This window comes from Myotis lucifugus, unplaced genomic scaffold (genome assembly GCF_000147115.1).
Source record: "Myotis lucifugus unplaced genomic scaffold, Myoluc2.0 scaffold_133, whole genome shotgun sequence".
NCBI lineage: Eukaryota > Metazoa > Chordata > Mammalia > Chiroptera > Vespertilionidae > Myotis > Myotis lucifugus.
The window spans coordinates 1,856,383-1,877,122 of record NW_005871181.1 but is presented as its reverse complement, the minus strand read 5'-3'; the positions used below and the strand labels follow the sequence as shown (position 1 = coordinate 1,877,122).

Below are 20,740 nucleotides of genomic sequence, written 5' to 3'. Positions count from 1 at the left end.
GAATTCTAGAATCTGACAATTTGCTTCCAGTTCCCGGCTGTGTGAGCTTAGTCAGTGTGTTCAGAGCAGAGTACACACTCGCACGGTTATTATCTTGTGTTTGTTGCTATTCTCCCCAACTGAGAGCAACAATGTTAATGTCATGATTGCAAGTTCTTCATAATAGAAAATCAATCCAAAAGATAAGATTAGAAGACAATAAACCGTGCTTTAAATCTAAGATTAATTCAGCAAGAAGAACATGGTAGCTACATGAAGTGATGGATATGTTAATTAGCTACATGATAGCAATTATTTTACAAAATACATGTATATCAAAACAGCAACTTGGGCACATTAAATATATACTCTGTCAATCCTAGCTCAATAAAGATGGGAAAAATCTCTCTGCGAACCTGATATAGAGAAGAAATGCAGAAAGACAGTAACAGTCGCCTCCTGGTTGCTCTCCATCTTCCCCCTTCTGGAAATTGTAAGGATGAAGAAAACCAGAATTGCCCAAACCTACCTGGTGGGTTGAGCCAAACAACAGGTATGTCCTACCTTGTCCCTTCCTGTCGATGTCAGCAGCTAGCCACGAGGTATCAGAGAGGTCAGATAAAGAAGAGGCGCTCCGCCCTCAGATTCGGGGCATTTACTGTGACTCCCATCTTTTCCTGGTTTCTCTCGCATTGTGACAATTCCTTGTGCCCGCCCCCCACCTCCCATTCCCAGCCTGAAGCGCAGGGCTGCCGCCCAGGGGCCTTACCTTCCTTCAGCATGCCCACTTTCAAGCACTTCATGAAGCGGCAAGCTTGGCAGGATTTACGCCGGCGCTTCGTGATTTCACATTCGTTCGTAGCAGGACAGCTGTACTCTATGTTACCTGAAACACAGGGTTGGGAGGAAACAATCCGTCAGACAGGCAAGACCCAGGAAATGTGAGCGTCCCCAGGCAGTGGCTGACTCCTGTCCCCTTCCCGCAAAATTAAATAATAGGCACGAGGATGTGACAAGTGTCACGAGGCTGGATGCTCTGTGACAACCACTGAAGACACATTGAGCACCGAGAAGCTATCTGGTGAAGCTCTTCAAAAATTCCTGTTCAGAATGAGCCTTTAACTTGATGCTTACTCACCCGGGCCAAGACCCAGTCTTCCGGGATCTCAGGATCCAAAGACATTTTGAAGCAGATTTTTTCTATGAAACCTCAAGCATCACAACTATCTTCTTGTATCGTCAAGGCTGGATTTCTCTTTTTTTATTAAAAAATTTTAATGCTGACATCATTGCAGTTGTTACCTCTTTCCCACCCTTTGCCCACCTCCATCCATCCATCCCTTTCTCCACCTTCCTAGGCCTTCACCAAACTATTCGTGTCCGTGGGGCATGCATCTATGGTCTTTAGCTAAGTCTGGGTTTCTTTGGGTGACTAATGCTGGGATGCATCAGGCATATTGTCTTTTTTTTCCCAATATGTTTTATTGATGTTTAGACAGAATGGAAGGGAGAGGGAGAGAGATAGAAACATCAATGAGAAACATCATTGATCGGCTGCCTCCTGCACACTCCCTCCAGGGGATGGAACCGCAACCCAGGTATGTGTCCTGACCGGGAATGGAACTGGCAACCTCTTACTTCCTGGGCTGACACTCAACCACTAAGCCACATCGGCCAGGCAGGCATATTGCGTTTTTGACATAAACTTCATTGTGGACAATAATCGGCCGGCTCATTTGGGACTTTGCAGGAAGCTCCTAGAGGGCAGCCATGCCTGAAGTTCCCTGATTCTTGCTGTGACCTGAACCACAGTCTTACAAAACAACTCAGTGCTTGGTAAATGCTTCTTATTGGTAAGCAGTGATCCTCATCTTCATCATCACCAGCCTCATCACCCTTGTTACACCACTTGCAGAAGGAGATACAAACCCCTCAGCTCTGTGAAAGTGTTATGGGTAAGAACACACTGCGGTGAAATTGTGTTTTTATCATCCGAGTTTACACTTAGTGGTAGTGCTGACACATTCCACAGGGTATGTAGCCGGAAGAAGATCCAAACTTCATCTGGAATTGGTTTTTTCAATGAGTGGCTCTGATGGCATGTGGGAGGCACCCCGGGCCTGCCTCCAGCTTTGCCAAGAAGCTGCCTTTAGAATAAAGCCTCTCTCCCCATCAGCTCCATCCCACAGCCCTGGAAGGTCTCCCGTTCCTTCCTAACCCTTTCCCCTGGTGATTAAGTGCATTAGTATCTTAATGAAAATGCATCCTGTTTATTGCCCTCTTGGGAAGGGGGAGGTCATCACACCAAATGCATAAATTGTCATCAGAGACGGTCTGAGCATAATTGCAATTTTGCTGCTCCGTGTCTGCTGTGCCCAGGGTCTGTCCGAGTCCCCTGAAACTAGGCACAGAGACTAGTAATTAGCATAGAGGCTGCCTGGGACCGCGGCATTGATGAAATATTTCAGAGTTAATCACACTTTGTCAACACTGATTTATATTGACTACCTTTCTCCAGACTGATGCCTCCTCGGTAAATATCACATTAGTGGATTGCAAGATGGTACAGACTCAAATCCTCAGCTACCGCTAATTCCACAGGAAGGAAGACCTCCCCACTTATAACCACTGAAATTGGCTCAGTGTGCATGAGTTTTAAAAAGGGGGTTGTGCATTATCGCTTGAGATAAACCCATCCAAATAGTTTGGCTAAATTAGGGTTCCAATCCAGGGTATTTATAATAATAAACGCAACTACTTTTTACCATAAGAGGTTAAATAATAAGAGTAATATTAATTGCATCCACAGAAGCACACCCATCACCTTCTTCGAAGACATTACTGATGCTATAGTCATAGAAAACCAAGTCGAAGCAACTAGACTGTCTGAGCCATGTCTGAGAATAAAGGGATTGAGAATATGAACTTAGATAAACCATTTTTCCCTGCAGATTTTCTTTAACCATCACCGAAAATTTGACATCAAGAGAGTGTTGCTAGTAATTTCCTAGGAGTTACTACCAGAACTTTCCATCCACAAGGCCCTCCCTATCCTTATTTGAAAAGAAACCCAGAGCCAGTGTGGCTCGGTTGGTTGAGCTCCCCTCATGCACTAGGACAGTGGTCGGCAAACTCATTAGTCAACAGAGCCAAATATCAATAGTACTTCTTCAAAATAGACTCGCCCAGGCCGAAAACTGACTTCTGCGCATGGGCCACGAAGTTTCAATCGCACTGTATGTGCGCCTGCATGTGGTGTTTTGTGGAAGAGCCACACTCAAGGGGCCAAAGAGCCGCATGTGGCTCACGAGCTGCAGTTTGCTGACCACGGCGGAGATTGCTGGTTCGATTCCCAGTAAGGGCAAATGCCCAGGCTATGGGCTCAATCCCCACTGAGGGCCGTGCAGAAGGCCGCCAGCAGCAGATCAATGATTCTCTCTCATCATCGATGTTTCTGTCTCTCTCCCTCTCCCTTCCTCTCTGAAATCAATAAAAATATTTAAAAAATAAAATAAATAAAAAGAAACCCAGGTCCCTGCTTCCTTAGGAAGACAATGACTAGTGAGAAAGAAAATTAAAAAAAAAAAGTTTTCCGAACAGCATTTCTTCCCTTTCCTATGCCTAGAAAGTCAGTACAAAGGCAAACTTGGCCCACGCTCCAGTATGCAGGTATGAGCACTAGGCTCACACTCTCAACCCAGCGCTGGCAACTTCTACTGGGATGATCCAACATCCGCACCCCACCCCCACTCTCCAATAATCACCTTTCCTTTCAAACTAGTTCCTCTTCCTCTTTGAAAAGTATACCCTCATCCTTCACAATAGCGGACTTCCGACCGGAACCTAAATGGGGCCTGCGTGAGCTCACACCTGGACTATGGCAGCGATCTCCAAGCTGGGCACGTTGCCTCCATCCAGTTCCTATCTAATCCAGGCCGCATGCCTCCATCCTATGCCTCTTCCGGTGACTGCTTTGATCAGTCACCACCCTACTTTCGTAAAGAAAAGACCACAGATTTCTAGGGCCTCTGAGATTAAATACACCATGTTAGACTAGCTAAGGAAGCCCCTGCCGATGGGGTGCTCATGGGCTTTCCCAGGAATATGACCATTATCACCTCACATGAACTTTCTGATGCAGCCACTGTGATTGATTCTCCTTGGCTGCGTCCTGCAGGCTTCCCTCTGAGAATGATCTATCTGTGCCCCTCTTTTCTTCTTAAAATTACTTCCAAGTCTCAATGTTCAACTCAAATCCCAGCCAAATCGCTCATGAAAATGGCTCATCCCAGCCTAGCAGAAAATGATTTCTTGGTCCTCATATTTCTTTAGGTACCTGCGTCATAGCCAGGCATGCCATATTTTGTTACACCTTTTCCCATGCATATTACTCATTTGAGGGTAAGGTCCTGGAGGCAAGGACCCTTTCTTGGGCAACATAGAAATCCTATATGATAAAAGCGTAGTATGCAAATTGTCCCCTTGACTGGAAGGTCGTCCAGGAGTTCAACCAGGGAGCAGGGCCAGCCAGGGGAAGGGAGGGAGGCCCAGATTGGCAGCTTGCAGCCTCTAGGGACCCTAACAGTGCACAAATATCATGCACTGGGCCTCTAGTCTTCCATGAAAAGCTAGTACATAAGCAAAGTAATACTCTTAGAACAACTTAATATTTTCATGAAATCTCAAGGTCATTTTGATGAATAGCAATTACTGTGTTGTAATACAGCCATGTCCACAAGGTCAAGTGAGTGGGCTATCCTATTAGGAAGCAATTTTAAGGACACTAGGAAAAACCATCCTCCAAAACAGAAAAAGTAGAAGAAAACTGAATTAATTATCAAAACCCTGAAAAGTAGCTTTGGCAAGGATGGAAATGCAGAGCAAAACAGGGAGATATTACCAAGAAATGAAAAACAATAGAATATAAAAACTTCTGGGGAGGAAAAGGTAAAAAGGAAAAGAATGTAAGAGGCTTTAAAGGAAATAAAAATGCATCTTGATATGAATATGATAGAAATAAAATGAAAATACAGAATACAGAGAATTGGTTATTTAATTTCTATCTAATTATAATACTTTATTGTTTAGGTACTGTCAGAATTGCAGCCACATTGGAGAATATAGTTAGGAGTGATTCAACAATAGTAGCTAAATTTATGCATAACTGTGCAAAGATTTTAAAATTTCTTCAAACAATAGAAACTTCAAATAGCCACAAGAGCGTTCGGTGGTTGAATGTCAACCTATCAACCTGGAGGTCACAGTTCAATTTCCACTCAGGGCACATACTCGGGTTGTGGGCTCGATCCCGAGTGTGGGGCATGCAGGGGGCAGAGGACCAATGATTCTCTCTCATCATTGATGTTTCTCTCTCTCTCTCCTTCTCCCTTCCTCTCTGAAATCAATAAAAAAATATATTAAAAAGAAAACAGAATTTCACTGTGAATAGATGAAAAAATACAGTGGGGTTCTCAGTGTTTTCCAAAACATATAGTTTCAGCTTAAATGCATAGAAATTGTTTATAATGAGACCAGGTATCCTTCAGCCAAGTGTCGTATTTCAATAAATGTCTTCACATAGGTGGACGATAACCTTGATTTCACTAAGTAACACCTTGGTTTACATCTCGAGAAAAACAAAGCAGCATCATGCTAAGGAACTTATTTGCTGGAGGAAAACCTCTCTCATGTCCGAGCCCTCCCATTGAGTTGCTCGGTTCCTTGTTGTTGGCTATGATCACCCACCCAACCAAGTCTTTGATGCATCTGAGAGTCTACAGAGCTGCTGCCCTTGAAAAACCTTCCCTGGTGCTTTTACTACTCAATAAAGAAAGCATTTATCCAAAAACTCAGTGCTGCCCCACGCCCCTGGGTAACAATGTCCCATCTATTTTGGGAATGGCTCACAGACACGGCTCCCAGACGACCCACCATCTCCACGGGGCACCTGTTTTCTTCGGTTCATGCAAGTGAAAATGAGACAACAATATTTCCAAGGGCAACTGTGGGCACCTGCAATGCTAACCCTGGACGGACGCTCAGGATGAGGCAGAAGTCACTGTTCACAGCCTCGGCTCCTCATTTCAGACACGGAGATGTCTTGCATTATTGCTTGCTCTGATATGGGACGCATTTGTCCGATGGCACCGGGGACCGAACTGGGCAGCTCCTGATGACAGGAGGGGAATTTTCCCAGTTTTGTCAGGAGCTGGGGGAGTGAGCTGTGCTGAGAGGGAGCCGATCAACCTGGAAGCTGTAGGGTTTTTTGTTTGTTTGTTTTTAATCTTCACCTGAGGATATTTTTCCACTGATTTTAGAGAGAGTAGAAGAGAGAGGGAAAGACAGAAACATCAATGTGAGAGAAACACATAGATTGGTTATCTCCTGCATGTGCCCCGACCAGGGTTCGGGCCAGAAAGGAGCCTGCAACCAAGGTACCTGCCCTTGACCACAATCAAACCCGGGACTCTTCAGTCCACAGGCCGACGCTCTATCCACTGAGCCAGACTGGCTAGGCCTGGAGCTGTGGGTTTTAAAGCCAGCTGGCAAGAATGATGGAGCCAGGTATCACATACCTCCTGGGGACTTCTCAGAAAGTCCTGGGCCCTGCTTCCTCATTGCAGACTCTTTTGTACAATTAGTGTGCAGCCGTATAATTTTCTCACTCACTGCCTAATAGAACCTCACAGCTAGCTGGCGGGGGGAATGACAGGGTGGATGCAAAACTCCAGCCCGGAGTGCCGGTGGCTAATTTGTGTCTTCCTTTCAGTCCCTTAATGGACTTTTACAGTTTGGCAGTGGAAGGGCTGAGGGATGTAAATTAGCCTGGCATCTCAAAATAAAAGTGTATGTCAAGTCTCCTCTCCGACTCCCATGGCTCACACATAGGCCTGCTATGGTTCCTGGGAGGTACCCACTTGTTCCCAGGTGCAGACATCACAATTATAACACCCATTTCAAAGCATCCCCATATCTCCCCCAATTGTTTTAATTTTATGAACAGAACCAAGGGGGTGGTGATGACCCGCAGGGCATTCCAAGTGGGGATTATCCAATTGCTTTCCAACAGTAAGTGATTTAAAAATAATGGGATTTCCTGAGTATACAATTACCGAGCATTGCAATAATCTGTAGTATTTTTGTTTTAAACGCCCAAATCAGAAAAAAAGAACAAAAGCCCCCTATCTATGGTAGTGAAGGTTTTTCCACACAGAGATCACTTCCCCTTCTCTCCTTCTCTTTCCGTTTTTAATGCTTTGTTTCTAGCTACTTTCTGCTCATACCACTAGTAATTAAAAACAAAAAACACATGGGGGGGTGGGAATGGCTGGGGAGAGATCAATGGGGGAAAATGGAGACTTGTGTAATACTTTAAACACTAAAGAATTTAAATTAAAAAAATAATAATAAATTAAAAACACACACATACAAAACAATACTATCTATAGCTGGGATTATAATATGCATGCAAGTTGAGTGCTATCTTTTTTTTTGGGGGGGGGTCGTAATCCTCACCCAAGGATATTTTTCCATTGATTTTTAGAGAGAGTGGAAGAAATGGGGAGAGACAGAGAAAGAGAGAAACATTGATGTGAGAGAAACACATTGACTGGTTGCCTCCCACATGTATCCCAAGCAGGGCCAGGGATGGAACCTACAACCAAGGTACACCCGCTTGCCCGGAATCGAACCCAGGACCCTTCAGTCTGCAGGCTGACACTCTATCCACTGAGCCAAACCAGCTTGGGCTACCCCAAATTATTAATTTAAAAAAACCCTAAGCATAGTCAATTACACATAATAAAACTCAAAACAATCCACCAATGGTGTGTCATTTGGCAAAAAGCAACACAGATTTATAAGATATTAAGCTTCAAGGAGATCCTACATTCCAGTTGGTTCCGCCCCTTGGTTTTGTGCAGGCCACATAGACACATGGACGAATATGTACTGACTTGCACCTGACCATCTTTACAAAGATATGGGCTAGTTAATTGCAGGAAAGACTAAAACGCAAATACCCTGACATCCAATCTAATATTCCTTAAATGCACCCACTAAAACTGACTTATCAATACCTAGCATAAACATTAACAGTGCCAGGCATTCGTCTATGTACTTCACATTGTTGAACCCCCATTCTGCAGATGAGAGAATTAAGGCACCAAGACAAGAGGTAACTCACCCAGCATCACATGGTTAGCAAGTGCCTGAGCCAGGACTTGAACCCAGTCACACTGGATGCAAACTTTGTGCTCTTGACTGATACTTGCCAGAGGGGAGGGCCTTGGGGGTTGGGTGTAAAGGTGAAGGGATTAGTAGTACAAATCTGTAGTCACAAAACAATCATGGGGATTGGTAAAGTACAGCCTAGAGACGATCATCAATAATACTGTAATAACTATGTATGGTGCCAGGTGGGTACTAGAAATACCAGGGGAACACTTTGCAAAGTACATGATTGTCTCCCTAGCCAGTTTGGCTCAGTGGATAGAGTGTCAGCCTTCGGACTGAAGGGTCCCAGGTTCGATTCAGGTCAAGGGCACATGCCCAGGCTGCAGGCTCAATCCCCAGTAGGGGGCGTGCAGGAGGCAGCTGATCCATGATTCTCTCTCATCAATAATGTTTCCATCTCTCTCCCTCTCCCTTCCTCTCTGAAATCAATAAAAATATATTTTTTTAAAGTATATGATTGTCTAACCACTGTGCTGTGCACCTGAAACTAACACAAGATAATATGGAATGTCCGCTGTCATTGACAAAATAAAATTTAAAAATAAATACATAGTTCCGTGCTCTGAACTATGATGCAACACTGCCTGGCTCTAATCTTTTGAAAGTAATTGAGTGTTGCTTGGCACAGAGATAGAAAATGGAATTCCTATCTGCTGAGAGGGAGCTTTGTGTGGCTGCCGCCGTTGCTATTGCTGATGGTTGGAAAGGAAGTTGTGATGCCCCGAGAAGCAGGGTGAGGGTGGATCTTGGCATTGTCTTTGGCTGTTGTCAGACTTACGGAGCAGGGGCAGCTGTGGGAGAGGATAGGGTTGCTTTTAAGAGAATGGCATCTCTCAACACCTCCAAAAGAAATCCCTCAACTTATCTCGGCACCACCATGGTTTGTGGCTGTAACTGCACAGAAACCAAACAGACCTGTCGTCAAAGCAACAGGTGTCAGGTTGTAAACAATATAATTTAAAGATCCCAAAATAATGCTATTTTTCATGATAGAAAAAATAATAATCCGCCACCAGGAAGGCAAGCTCTGAAATGCATTTCAAAGAGAATCGTGTGTATAATAAAAATACACTCGCTGCTGAAAATGATGGAGAATATCAAGATCTCTTATCCAAGTTCCGCAGGAATGCAATGTGTTTAGCTTTGGCAGGATGCTATCTTCTTGCAAAAGACACTGTGGTCCTGCAGTGTGGGATGTCCCCTATGTGATGTGTACAGTCTCTTCATTTTTCAAAATGCTTTATTGATTTTTAGAGAGAGACGGAGAGAGGGAGAAAGAGACTGAAACATCAATGAGGGAGAAACATAGATTGGCTGTCTCCTGTACCACCCCTACTGGGGATTAAGCCTGCAACCCGGGCATGTGCCCTGACCAGGAATTGAACCAGAGACTTCTTGGTTCATGGGTTGAAGCTCAACCACTGAGCCACACCAGCAGGGCCTTCTTCATTTTTGAGTTCTTATAGTGTGGGGATCCTGTCACAGGAGTCTTCATAAAAGACCTCAAAGATGACCTGTCACAAGAAAGGTATTATATCTGAGCTAACCCTAACCCCCGCCCCCAAATGTGTTGTGCTCAGTATTCAACATCAACTTTTCAATGTTCCTTTCCTGCTTACAAATTTTAAACAATCTGATATGAGTTTGCTTATATCTCTTTTAAGACATATGACTATAAAAAAGGGGGTTGAGGGATTGTTAAAAAATACACTTGGTGAAAGAAAGAAATGTTAAGTCTCATGAAGCCACTACCTTTGGATAGAAAACATTTCTATGTGTACATTTATTCCAAGGGCCATTTGGATATTTTAACATCATTCAAGGGCCATACAAAATGACCAACTTACAACATCAGCCTGCTACATTTTGTCAAACATTTAATTAACTAATGGCTTGGCAGGACCAGAGCAAATAATTTCGAGGGCCTTATATGGCCCACGGGCCGGACGTTCCCCATCTCTGGAACTAACAACTGAAAATCCAGTGGCGAAATGAGGGTTAGTGGGTAACATCCAGGGAACTGAGACAGAAAACTGTGGCTTCCTGAAGAGTTGAACTCTCAAACTTCTTATGTAGGGGATTTCTGAAAATGGTTTATAAAAACATAAAATATTGTTAAGACTTACTTCTGCCCACCCCCTCTTTATAAACCTTTACTATCATTAAACTATAACTTTGGGAACATTCTTACAATTCACTATGTTGAAAAACTGAATAAAAAAAATGGCCCTGACCGGTTTGGCTCAGTGGATAGAGCGTCGGCCTGCTGACTGAAGGGTCCTGGGTTCGATTCCGGTCAGGGGCATGTACCTTGGTTGTGGGCACATCCCCAGTAGGGGGTGTGCAGGAGGCAGCTGATCGATGTTTCTCTCTCATCGATGTTTCTAACTCTCTATCCCTCTCCCTTCCTCTCTGTAAAAAAATCAATAAAATATATTTAAAAAAATTTGCCCATGGACTAAAAACTTCTCTAGGAAAATTAATTCTAAAATTATCTGATACTTCAAAAGCTTTTAAAGTATATGAGGCCAGGTAGGAGCACAGGCCTCATCACATCATTATATTATTTGTAGATGTGAGACTTCAGGCACAGAGAAATAACCACTCAACATGCGTGGCACATTCTAAAAACTAACAGATCCATTACTGTGATGATAAATGAACAAATTCTTCATCTATTACAGGTACAACAAAGGCATTATATTAAACTCAAGAGAAGGAGAACAAGGAGGAGGGAGAAGAGGGGAAGAAAAAAATAGGTACAATAAGCACTAGAGAGGATGCAGGGAAGTTGGACCCCTGTTGGTGAGGTGGGAAACGGTGCAACCATTGCAAAAGGCAGTATGGTGGGTTCTTACAAACACTCACTGATTCCAAGAAGTGGGTCTGCTAAGTTAAAACTAAAAAACAAAACTGCAAATGATGCTATTTCCCGAGACATCCATTCACATATTGTACATTCTCTGCCAACAAAGAAAGTCTGCGCCCTGGCTGGTTGGGCTCAGTGGATAGAGCATCGGCCTGCAGACTGAAAGGTCCCAGGTTCAATTCTGGTCAAGGGCATGTACCATGGTTGCAGGCACATCCCCAATAGGGGTGTGCAGGAGGCAGCTGATCGATGTTTCTCTCTCATCGATGTTTCTAACTCTCTATCCCTCTCCCTTCCTTTCTGTAAAAAATCAATAAAATATATTAAAAAAAGAAAGTCTGCAACACTAAAATTTAAGAAAGTCTGCAACACTAAATTTTACTATTGAAATAAACACTGAAGATAGCTGTTAAAATAGCAGGCGTAGAATAATAGTTCTCATTCATAATTTAGCAACATTAATGAATTTCAAAAAAACTAGACATAACTGGCATCCAATGCCAGGAAACACATACACACACACACACACACACACACACACACACACACGAAAATGTCAGACTTACAACAAAAGCAAGCTCCGAGTTAACGCAAATGAATTCTAGATAATATCTCTTTTGAAAATATTACCTCAATATTTAATTGAGTACTGCATCTGCCCTTATAAATCACTGAGACTCTTCAAGTCAACTGAGGCATTGCCATAGTATTTTGGATTTTCATTTTAGAACATGTTAGAGATTTAAAGCTCCCATGTACAAACCAGGCTAATTACTTCCTCTGAAAACGAAGTTAAATAGAAGTTAATGTATTATGTTTCCTTGGGAAGATCCTCTAATGTAACAGACAATGTGCAAGTACCTATTTCCTCCTGTGCTGCACACATTCTATTCTAAGACCAAAATAGCTCTGATGGCAAAGAAAAGGCAACGTCTAGGAATGAGGCTCCAGGAATACCCCTCGGTCAGGAAAGAGTCAGCAATTCAGGGTGGAAAGAAGTCAGGGACATCAAACCCACAGGCCATGCCCATAGCCTTTAGCATATGACTAGCAGGCAAATGCCTAATCTTTTTTTAAAATATAGTTTTATTGATTTCAGAGAAGGAGGGAGAGAGGGAGAGAAGGAGAAGAAGAGGGAGAGAGAGAGAAGCATCAATGATGTGAGAGAATCAATGATCGGCTGCCTCCTGCATGCCCCCCACTGGGGATTGAGCCTGCAACCCAGCATGTCCCCTGACAGGGAATCGAACTGTGACCTCCTGGTTCATAGGTCAACGCTCAACCACTGAGCCACACCGGCCAGGCACTTTCCATATTCTTATATAGAAATAAAAACTTCTGGGAGGCTAGGGTTTAGTGTATTAAAAAATGAAATGTGTATTGACTTTTTTGGATATAAAGATATTTTTCTTCTTTTGCCTCCATAGCAAGGGTCCAGTAGATAAAAAAAAAAAGAATTTCCACTCATTTATGAATTGAGGCCAAAACTAGCATTAGAAGAAAAATCAGAATAAATTAGTAACCCTAGGAAAATGACGTTGAAATCATTGCCTCTATTGTAACCCTGTTGGATGATAGGTTAGAACTGTCAAAGTCTTCTAAAAAATGATTGGTCAACAGAAAAAACAAAGAAACAAACAAACAAAAACACTCACCTTGATTTTTACTAGCTACGTGCTGACCTAATTCAATCGTTGTCCAATGATAACTTGAAAACAGCCAATAAATAAAATGTGGCTTTCTGGTTGACTTTCACTGAAATCTATAATTAATTGCCTTTCACAACCAGAATATCACATCCAGCTTTGAAAAGAACAATTCTCATTACTTTTCTCAAGATGCGCTCTGGATATATGTTCTTTTGGCTCTCAGTGTAAGAAGTATTTTTCCCAGCTTTTAAAATGTATATGCATGACATATTGTATAACCACCCTTAGAAATAAATTATCACAAGAAATGAAGATCCTAAGGAGGAACTATGGACAAGGCCTTTGGGCGCACATGTCCCTTGGTCAAGTCAATGAGAGTAGAAAGCCGCTTACGTAATGCCCTGGCCACAAGGGCTGGGAGAGCGTGGGAAGACTTGGTCTTAAGGCGAGTTGCATAATCCTGTCTCATTCTCTGGAGCTTTTTAAAGGGAGAAAGAGAGAGGCAATGATATGTCAAAGATAGTTTGGCTGCAATCCTGCCCGAAGGCTTGACAATGGATTCTATGGCCATTTCAAAATCTGGATAAGAATCCATGATAAGCCCTAGCTAGTTTGGCTCAGTGAATAGAACTTCGGATTGTGGACCAAAGGGTCCCGGGTTTGATTCCGGTCAAGGACATGTTCCTGGGTTGCAGGCTCCTCCCCGGCCCAGGCCCTCATCATGGCCCATGAAGAAGGCAACCAATCGATGTGTTTCTCTCACATCAATGTTTCTCTGTCTTTCCCTCTCTCTTCCACTCTCTAAAAATCAATGGAATATACCCTTGAGTGAGGATTTAAAAAAAAAGAAAGAATCCATGATGATACGAGAGATTAAGGCCACCTTCAACATCTTTGGAGTTCAGATGCCATCACTGTTTGGCCACAGAAAGGAGGGGCTGTTCCGATCTTCCTTATAATTACTGCCCTGATTATTACATTAGACTTTCACAATTTAATCCCTTTTTGTGCCTCACTGCCTCTCTGGGGCTAAGTAAGGACCGTGGTGGGTCGCCTGCCGAGGGAGCTAGCCGTGTGGCCTCACCCAGTGCGCCCAGCTGCCAGCTCCAAGCACAGCCAGGTGGGCAAGCCCAGAGCGCTAATCTGGACAGTGACATCTCTGTCTTCCGCTCAGAACCCTTGCAAGTTGCTCTCTCCAATACGGAGCGGAGCTGAGCATACACATCAATGCCAAGATCAGCCTGAGCCCTGCTCGGCGAGGCTCCTGGTCGCGTTTCAGCATCTGAAGGAAGGCTAGGGCATAGAATTCCCACTGCTTTATCCCAGGGATTGCTCAGTCACTGCTGCAGAGCTAATAGCGAAGCCAGTTGATTTGTTTAAACAACTCTCGGGAAATTGTTTCAAATACTTGTTCTATCTTTAGGAAACATACTGAGGACCAAAGAGTGTAATCCACGCCCCCCCCCCACCAAAAATACCTGGCTTTCTCTCAAGGCATTTGTATGTGGAATTTAACCCCAACCCACCAACCTTTGGAAACAATGTTAAAATAAAATGTAGATAAAAAATAAAAGTCCAGCCAGCAAGTGGCCTGGTACACAGTAGGTTCTCAGAAAATACAGGGTGTCCCAAAATAATGTATACACACACTTTGAATAATTATAAAGGCAGGTTTATTAAAATACATCTCATTTTCAAAATTGAGCTATCAGCTGTTAAAGTGTGTATACATTTTGGGGGAACACCCTGTATTTGTTGAGAAAGCGCCAATGTTTTTCATACTGAGAACTTCCTTCATATGTCAGAATACACAGTATTTTGTTGATTTATCCCAAATTATTTGCTTATCTGTATGCAGCTAGATCCAGAGCTGTGTATTCCAAGTTAACAAAATCAAATCACCAACATTTAAATTTTAGCTACTCTGTGTCCTCAGTATTCTAACACTGTGGACAATGGCTGGGAAGGACCAAAGACCTGAAGTGTGCTCCATTACCGAGTTTTGCAGTTTTATAAAGAGGCTAAAGAGATGTTTCCAGCCCAGCCGGTGTTGCTCAGTGGCTGAGCGTTGACCTATGACCCAGGAGATCACGGTTTGATTCCTGGTCGGGACACATGCCCGGAATTGAGGGCTCGATCCCCAGTAGGGGGTATGCAGGAGGCAGATCAATGATTCTCTCTCATCATTGATGTTTCTCTCACTCCCCCTTCCTCTCTGAAATCAATAAAAACATACAAAAAAAAAGATAGAACTAAGACAGTGAATTGATGAATAAGGATAAGAACTAGGGAAACCAACCAACCAACCATCACGTGAGGTTGGAAGAAGGTTGGGGATCCCCAGTTCCCAAACTAACCTTGAATCGTCCTCTTAAAGAACGCCTTGCAGGCTTCACACGACGCGACCCCGTAGTGGTACCCAGAGGCGATGTCCCCGCACACCAAACACAGTCTTTTGGGCATGGAGTTGAGCATGTATTCACACTTGGTCTGGGGGTCCTCCACGATGGTGCTGGAGCAGTCGTCATACAGTTTCCTGACGGGCCCGCTGCCTCCCAGGATGGGAGCGGAAGGGTAGAGAGGCGGCGAGTCAAGTCCGTTCTGGTGGCCATTCATGGTTGAACTGTAGCTCCCGCTGGCGTCCGAGGAGCCGCCTGGGCTGTGGTGGTTGACGCTGTCCGTCAGGGAGGCCGGGCTGGAGGGTTCCGTCTTGATGAAGGACGAACAGCTGGAATCAATGTGTCGATCTTTGTTTGACATTCTGCAGAGAAGCCTGGGATTCAGGGAGAGACAGACAGAGGGAGAAAGAGGAGGAGAGAGAGAGAGTCAAACACAGCGACCAAAAGAGGTAGAAGCAAAGAGAAGGTAAAAAAGTAAATGGAGAAAGTGAAAGGGAAGAATAAAAGGAAGGAAAACAAAGGATTCATATGGTAAAGACATTGCCCCTTGTGAGAGGGCTGCCTAAGACCTAGGGATTTCCCATCATGCATTCTCTAGTCAGTATCTCTTGTTCTACAAGAAGGGAATCAGCAGAAGGCCATGACAGGGCTCCATAAAAATGCCCAGGCAGCCCATGAACAAAAGGTCTAATGGGTCCAATTCCTTTAACTGTACTTTTCTCTTGGCAAACAACAGTCAAGATCTAAATCAACTCTCTAGACCAGTGATGGCAAACCTATGACACGCGTGTCAGAGGTGACACACGAACTCATTTTTTTGGTTGATTTTTCTTTGTTAAATGGCATTTAAATATATAAAATAAATATCAAAAATATAAGTGTTTGTTTTACTATGGTGGCAAATATCAAAAAATTTCTATATGTGACACGGCACCAGAGTTAAGTTAGGGTTTTTCAAAATGCTGACACGCCGAGCTCAAAAGGTTCGCCATCAGTGCTCTAGACTCTAAATCAGGGGTCCTCAAACTACGGCCCGCGGGCCACATGCAAATACAAATATTGTATTTGTTCCCGTTTTGTTTTTTTTCTTCAAAATAAGATATGTGCAGTGTGCATAGGAATTTGTTCATAATTTTTTTTTAAACTATAGTCCGGCCCTCCAACAGTTTGAGGGACAACTAGCCCCCTGTTTAAAAAGTTTGAGGACCCCTGCTCTAAATGGACCCATGGAAGAGGAGTGATCTGCAGAGTCCGCATCATGTCTAAAAGTGCATCTATTTTCTCTCTACTTTTCCCTCCCACTTTCACATCCTGCAATCATTTTCTTAAGAGCAGAACCAAACTTTTATTGTCAAGACTGAACCGATGAGTCTGTGGCTCTGTGATTACTATTTGTCAGCCCTCTTCCATGAGCATCGCTGTGCTTTTTATTGATCTGAGACACATAGGAAATGTATCCTCAGTCACTTTGCTTCTTTATTCAAATGGTTCTATTTCACATGGACCATTGTAGAAAGACATCAAGTATAAAATGTTCGCCGATGTGTAAAGATTACTTCCTGGAGCCCACAAATGTTAGTGAAATGATGACCAGCACTGATGAATAAATGTGTGTGCGTGTGCGTGTGCGTGTGCGTGTGTGTGTGCGTGTGTGCGTGATTTGCCACTGTTGGAGAGATGAATCAGCAAAAGCATACTTGTGCCCATGCCTATAAATCTGATACTTTATATTCAGCAAAGTAAGAAGGCATCAAATTTTGTGATGGGGAGAGAAAAAGGGAGAAAAAAAGAGATTTGTGATGGTCCCCTTTCCTCCCCATCTTGTGGTCTTTTAACATGAAACCTCCTGGAAACAAATGTGGACAAACTCTCTTATCTAGAAGGAACATCCTGCCGTCTCCCTTGGTTGGGCCCGTCAGCGATTCAGTTTCTGAAAAGGTAATTAGATGAAAAGATATAATGGGTCCTATTTTCCTCCCGCTCAGCCATAGTGCAAAACCCCTTTTAGCGAAGCCCCTAAGAACCTTCTGAGAGCCCACTATAGGAAGGAGAGGTGACAGTTGAGAAAGGGACTTAGATAATTGCTTCCCAGTGGAAAGTTGATTTATGGGAATCCCACAGAGTAATGGTCACTCGCCAGAATTTGGGGGAGCAGCCAAATGAATGCAATTATCTCCTTCACTATAAATCCAGTCATGTTTGATCACTGCACAGATTTCATGCTCTCCTCCACACCCCTCCCCCCACTGTTCTGTTACTTTAAAGTGAACAAAAATATGCCCTAGCCGGGTTGGCTCAGTGGATAGAACATTGGCCTGTAGACTGACGGGTTTGATTCCCAGTCAAGGGCTCATATCTCGGTTGCAGGCTCTATCCCAGTCCCCGGTCGGGGAGTGTGCGGGAGGCAACCAATCAATGTGTCTCTCTCACATCGATGTTTTTCTCTCTCTCTCTCTGTCTCTCCCTTCCCTTCCACTCTCTCTAAAAACCAATGGAAAAGTATCCTCGGGTGAGGATTAACAACAACAAATATAGTAATAAAGTGAACAAAAATATGGAATTTCCTATCAGGAAATGTTAACTGTTCCAAGAGCAAGCATTTGCCTCTTAATCAATATATTGCACCGTGGACATTGTATTCTGCTTCCTAAAGTTAAGCAGGATCAGGGCGTAAGAAAAGCAAATGGGAAAGAGAAAGCCCCCCAAAGACTTTGCTTGCGGCCCACCCGCCTGTGTTGTCCTTTCACAAGAACCAGAAGAAGGAACCACCCCCTCGCCAGCCTGCACGGTGCCCGCTCCCCTGCATGTGCGGCCCGTCCCCATCACTGTAGTCACCGTTAACGAGCGCTGTAATTAATAGATCGCTCTCCTGGCTCCCCGCACGCACTCGGGGCGAAGCACTTTTCCTCGAGTCAACGTTTGAAAGAAAGCGGGTCGGCGCTGACTTACAACAGCCCTGCAAATCCCTTTTAATTTAGAGCACTTACCCCACCACACTCCACTCATTACCTTATAATTACTGGACTCTTCGCACATACATTACGATCTGAGACCAGAGTTAGAAGTTATTAGGGTATTAAAACATGGCTGTTCCCTTTCCTCTCTCAGGCTCTGAATTTCTCACAGCTATGACAATTAACTCTTTCAAAACTGCCCGGCAACACCATGTCTTATTTGGTTTTTTAACTATATTTTTACTGATTTCAGAGAGAGAGGGAGAGGGAGAAGGAGAGAAAGATAGAAACATCAGTGATGAGAGAGAATCATTGATCGGCTGCCTCCTCCATGCAACCCAGGCCTGTGCCCTGACTGGGAATCGAACCGTGACCTCCTGATTCATGGGTGAACGCTCAACCACTGAGCCACACAGGCTGGGCTTAACTTATTACTTCAATTTTAATTATTTTAAGTGGTCCATGGTTCTTTTCAGACATGAACAACCTCCTTCATGTGCACCTTTTGCCCAATTAAAATCATAATAGCCACGCTGCCATGTATCAGTGCTTGTAAGGTGCCAGGCACTAGTCTGAGCACTTCACAACATATTACCAGATTCAATCCCCAAGACAATCTCGGGTCTGACTCCAAAGCCCAGTGCAGCCATGTCTTGAAGCCAACAGACATTTTAAAGGTGTGCACTGATTTCTTAAAAATGGCCAAGCAAGTGCAGATGTCTCATATGGAGAGCTATTCCATCCTCAGCTCAACGATGAGCAAAACGGGGCTGTTGGGGACAGCACACTGGCTGGGGGGTGGTCCCTGTCGATCCCCTCTCCAGGGTGGTAGCGACGCCTAAACAAAACCTCCAAAGGAACACAGCTGACTCCTAATGACGCCTTAGCTCATTACACTGAACACTTCCTCGGCACCATTACATTATCCGCGAAAACTACGGCGCGTCTTAATTCTCTCCCTCTCTGTCTCTGAGATTCTATAGCTCTATTATTCAAGCCTGAAATATTCACAACTATCTATAAATTCAATTGTCAGCTGGTGGGTTTTATTCTAGACTTCACTTCAATCTAAAATTAGAGGCACTAAAATTCGCATTAACTCTAAGAGGAATGTAGTGAATAAGACTTTATTTCAAAAGAACACCTTTTTGTCAGAAAGAGCCATTTTCAAGATGATGGCTTTATCTGCAGCCAAAGAGAATAAGCCCAATTCCACATTGTGCTGTTAACGCAGAAATTTCAGGTCACATTGGATTAATAAAAACCTGAATTTAGTTAAGAATTATGCATAGAAATAGCGTGATGAAAACTGTGGGAAATATTTATTTTAAAGCCTAAGTATAGTTGCTTTTATTTTAAGAGAAATGATGAGCCCTGGTTGGGTAGTTTAGTTGGTTAGAGCATCATCCCAATATACCAAGGTTGTGGGTTCGATCCCTGGTCAGGGCACATACAAGAATCAACCAATAAATACATAAATAAGTGGCATAACAACTTGATGTTTCTTTCTCTCTCAAATCAATTTAAAAAAATAAAATGATGAGTAGCACAAGGGAATAAGACTGTGATTTTCCAAAAACCTTTTCTGAGTGAATACCCTGAAATCAAACCAGGGGGGGAAATAATTATGAAAAAGCAAACAAACAAACAAAAACCCCACAAACATTTAGAAACTATATTTGAGGGGTTTAACAGCCTTCCTGAGACTGGGAAATGTCAGTGCTTTGAAAAGCATTTTCAACAATTTGAGATAAGCCACAAATAATTCTGATTTCCATGCTTCATCATAGGAACTCATTGCCTAGCTTTGCTTAAGGGTCCGAAAAGGTAAATTTTATCTTTGGTGTTAGACACTAACGATCAGGCAAATAAAACTTCCTGGTTGCAGAACCACATAAAAATGTAATTTTTGAAAATTAATTAATGGTGTGTCTATGTGTGCCTGTACAGAGAGAAAGAATAAGAATCTAAGATAATCTGTAAGTTACTATTCAATTTACATTTTAATCATCGAGCAAGCTTAATTGTTTTCAGAGTCTAGCTAGATCCAGGTAAATGTGTGATCTTGAGTGAATTGCAGTGAATTTTCTCAGAACTGTGTATGCATCTGGGGGTTCCATATTTCCCAGATGGGACTAAAGCATCGCCAATATTTTAATTGTCAAATGCTGGAATATTCCACTGGTTTATATATTATTACCCCAGTCATCAAAATAGAAGTTCTTCACAAATAGATATATTTCATATGAAATTCAACTTTATTTGCTACTTTTGTTCCCTACGTAAAAAATGGTGCATAAAATTCTCATAAGAAACGTATGCACAGGTCTTCTTTAGTCATCCTGATTGTAACAGGAGGCAAGGATTTTTGAAACTTTTACTATGTCAGTGACAGACACCTTAATAGGCTCAATGAATGACAACTAAACAAGTCACTCTTTTCTCTTCCTTGTCATCCTTAAGGGCTGAAAACGGTGCCCATCCTTAAAAATTCCAAACACACTGTCAATTTATATTCAAAAATTGTATGCAAGTTTACAAACACAAGAAGAGAAAGAAGGGGGGAGGGGAAGAGAGAGAGAGAGAGAGAGAGAGAGAGAGAGAGAGAGAGAGAGAGGAGTCCTTAGCTCCCTCACTGAATCACAGAATATCAGA

At 43.2% G+C, this 20,740-nt stretch overlaps 1 protein-coding gene across 1 annotated transcript in view; it reads right to left on the bottom strand.

Annotated features, from left to right (window-relative positions):
- Positions 1–20,740, bottom strand: part of ESRRG (estrogen related receptor gamma) — a 349,680-nt gene that overhangs the window by 113,720 nt on the left and 215,220 nt on the right. The window contains exons 2-3 of the mRNA XM_023758594.1: positions 15,090–15,505; positions 749–865 (exon numbers count right to left, since the gene is read on the bottom strand). Of these exons, the coding sequence (XP_023614362.1) occupies positions 749–865; positions 15,090–15,492 (520 nt within the window). The 5' untranslated portion in view covers positions 15,493–15,505. The remainder of the gene's footprint in view (positions 1–748; positions 866–15,089; positions 15,506–20,740) is intronic.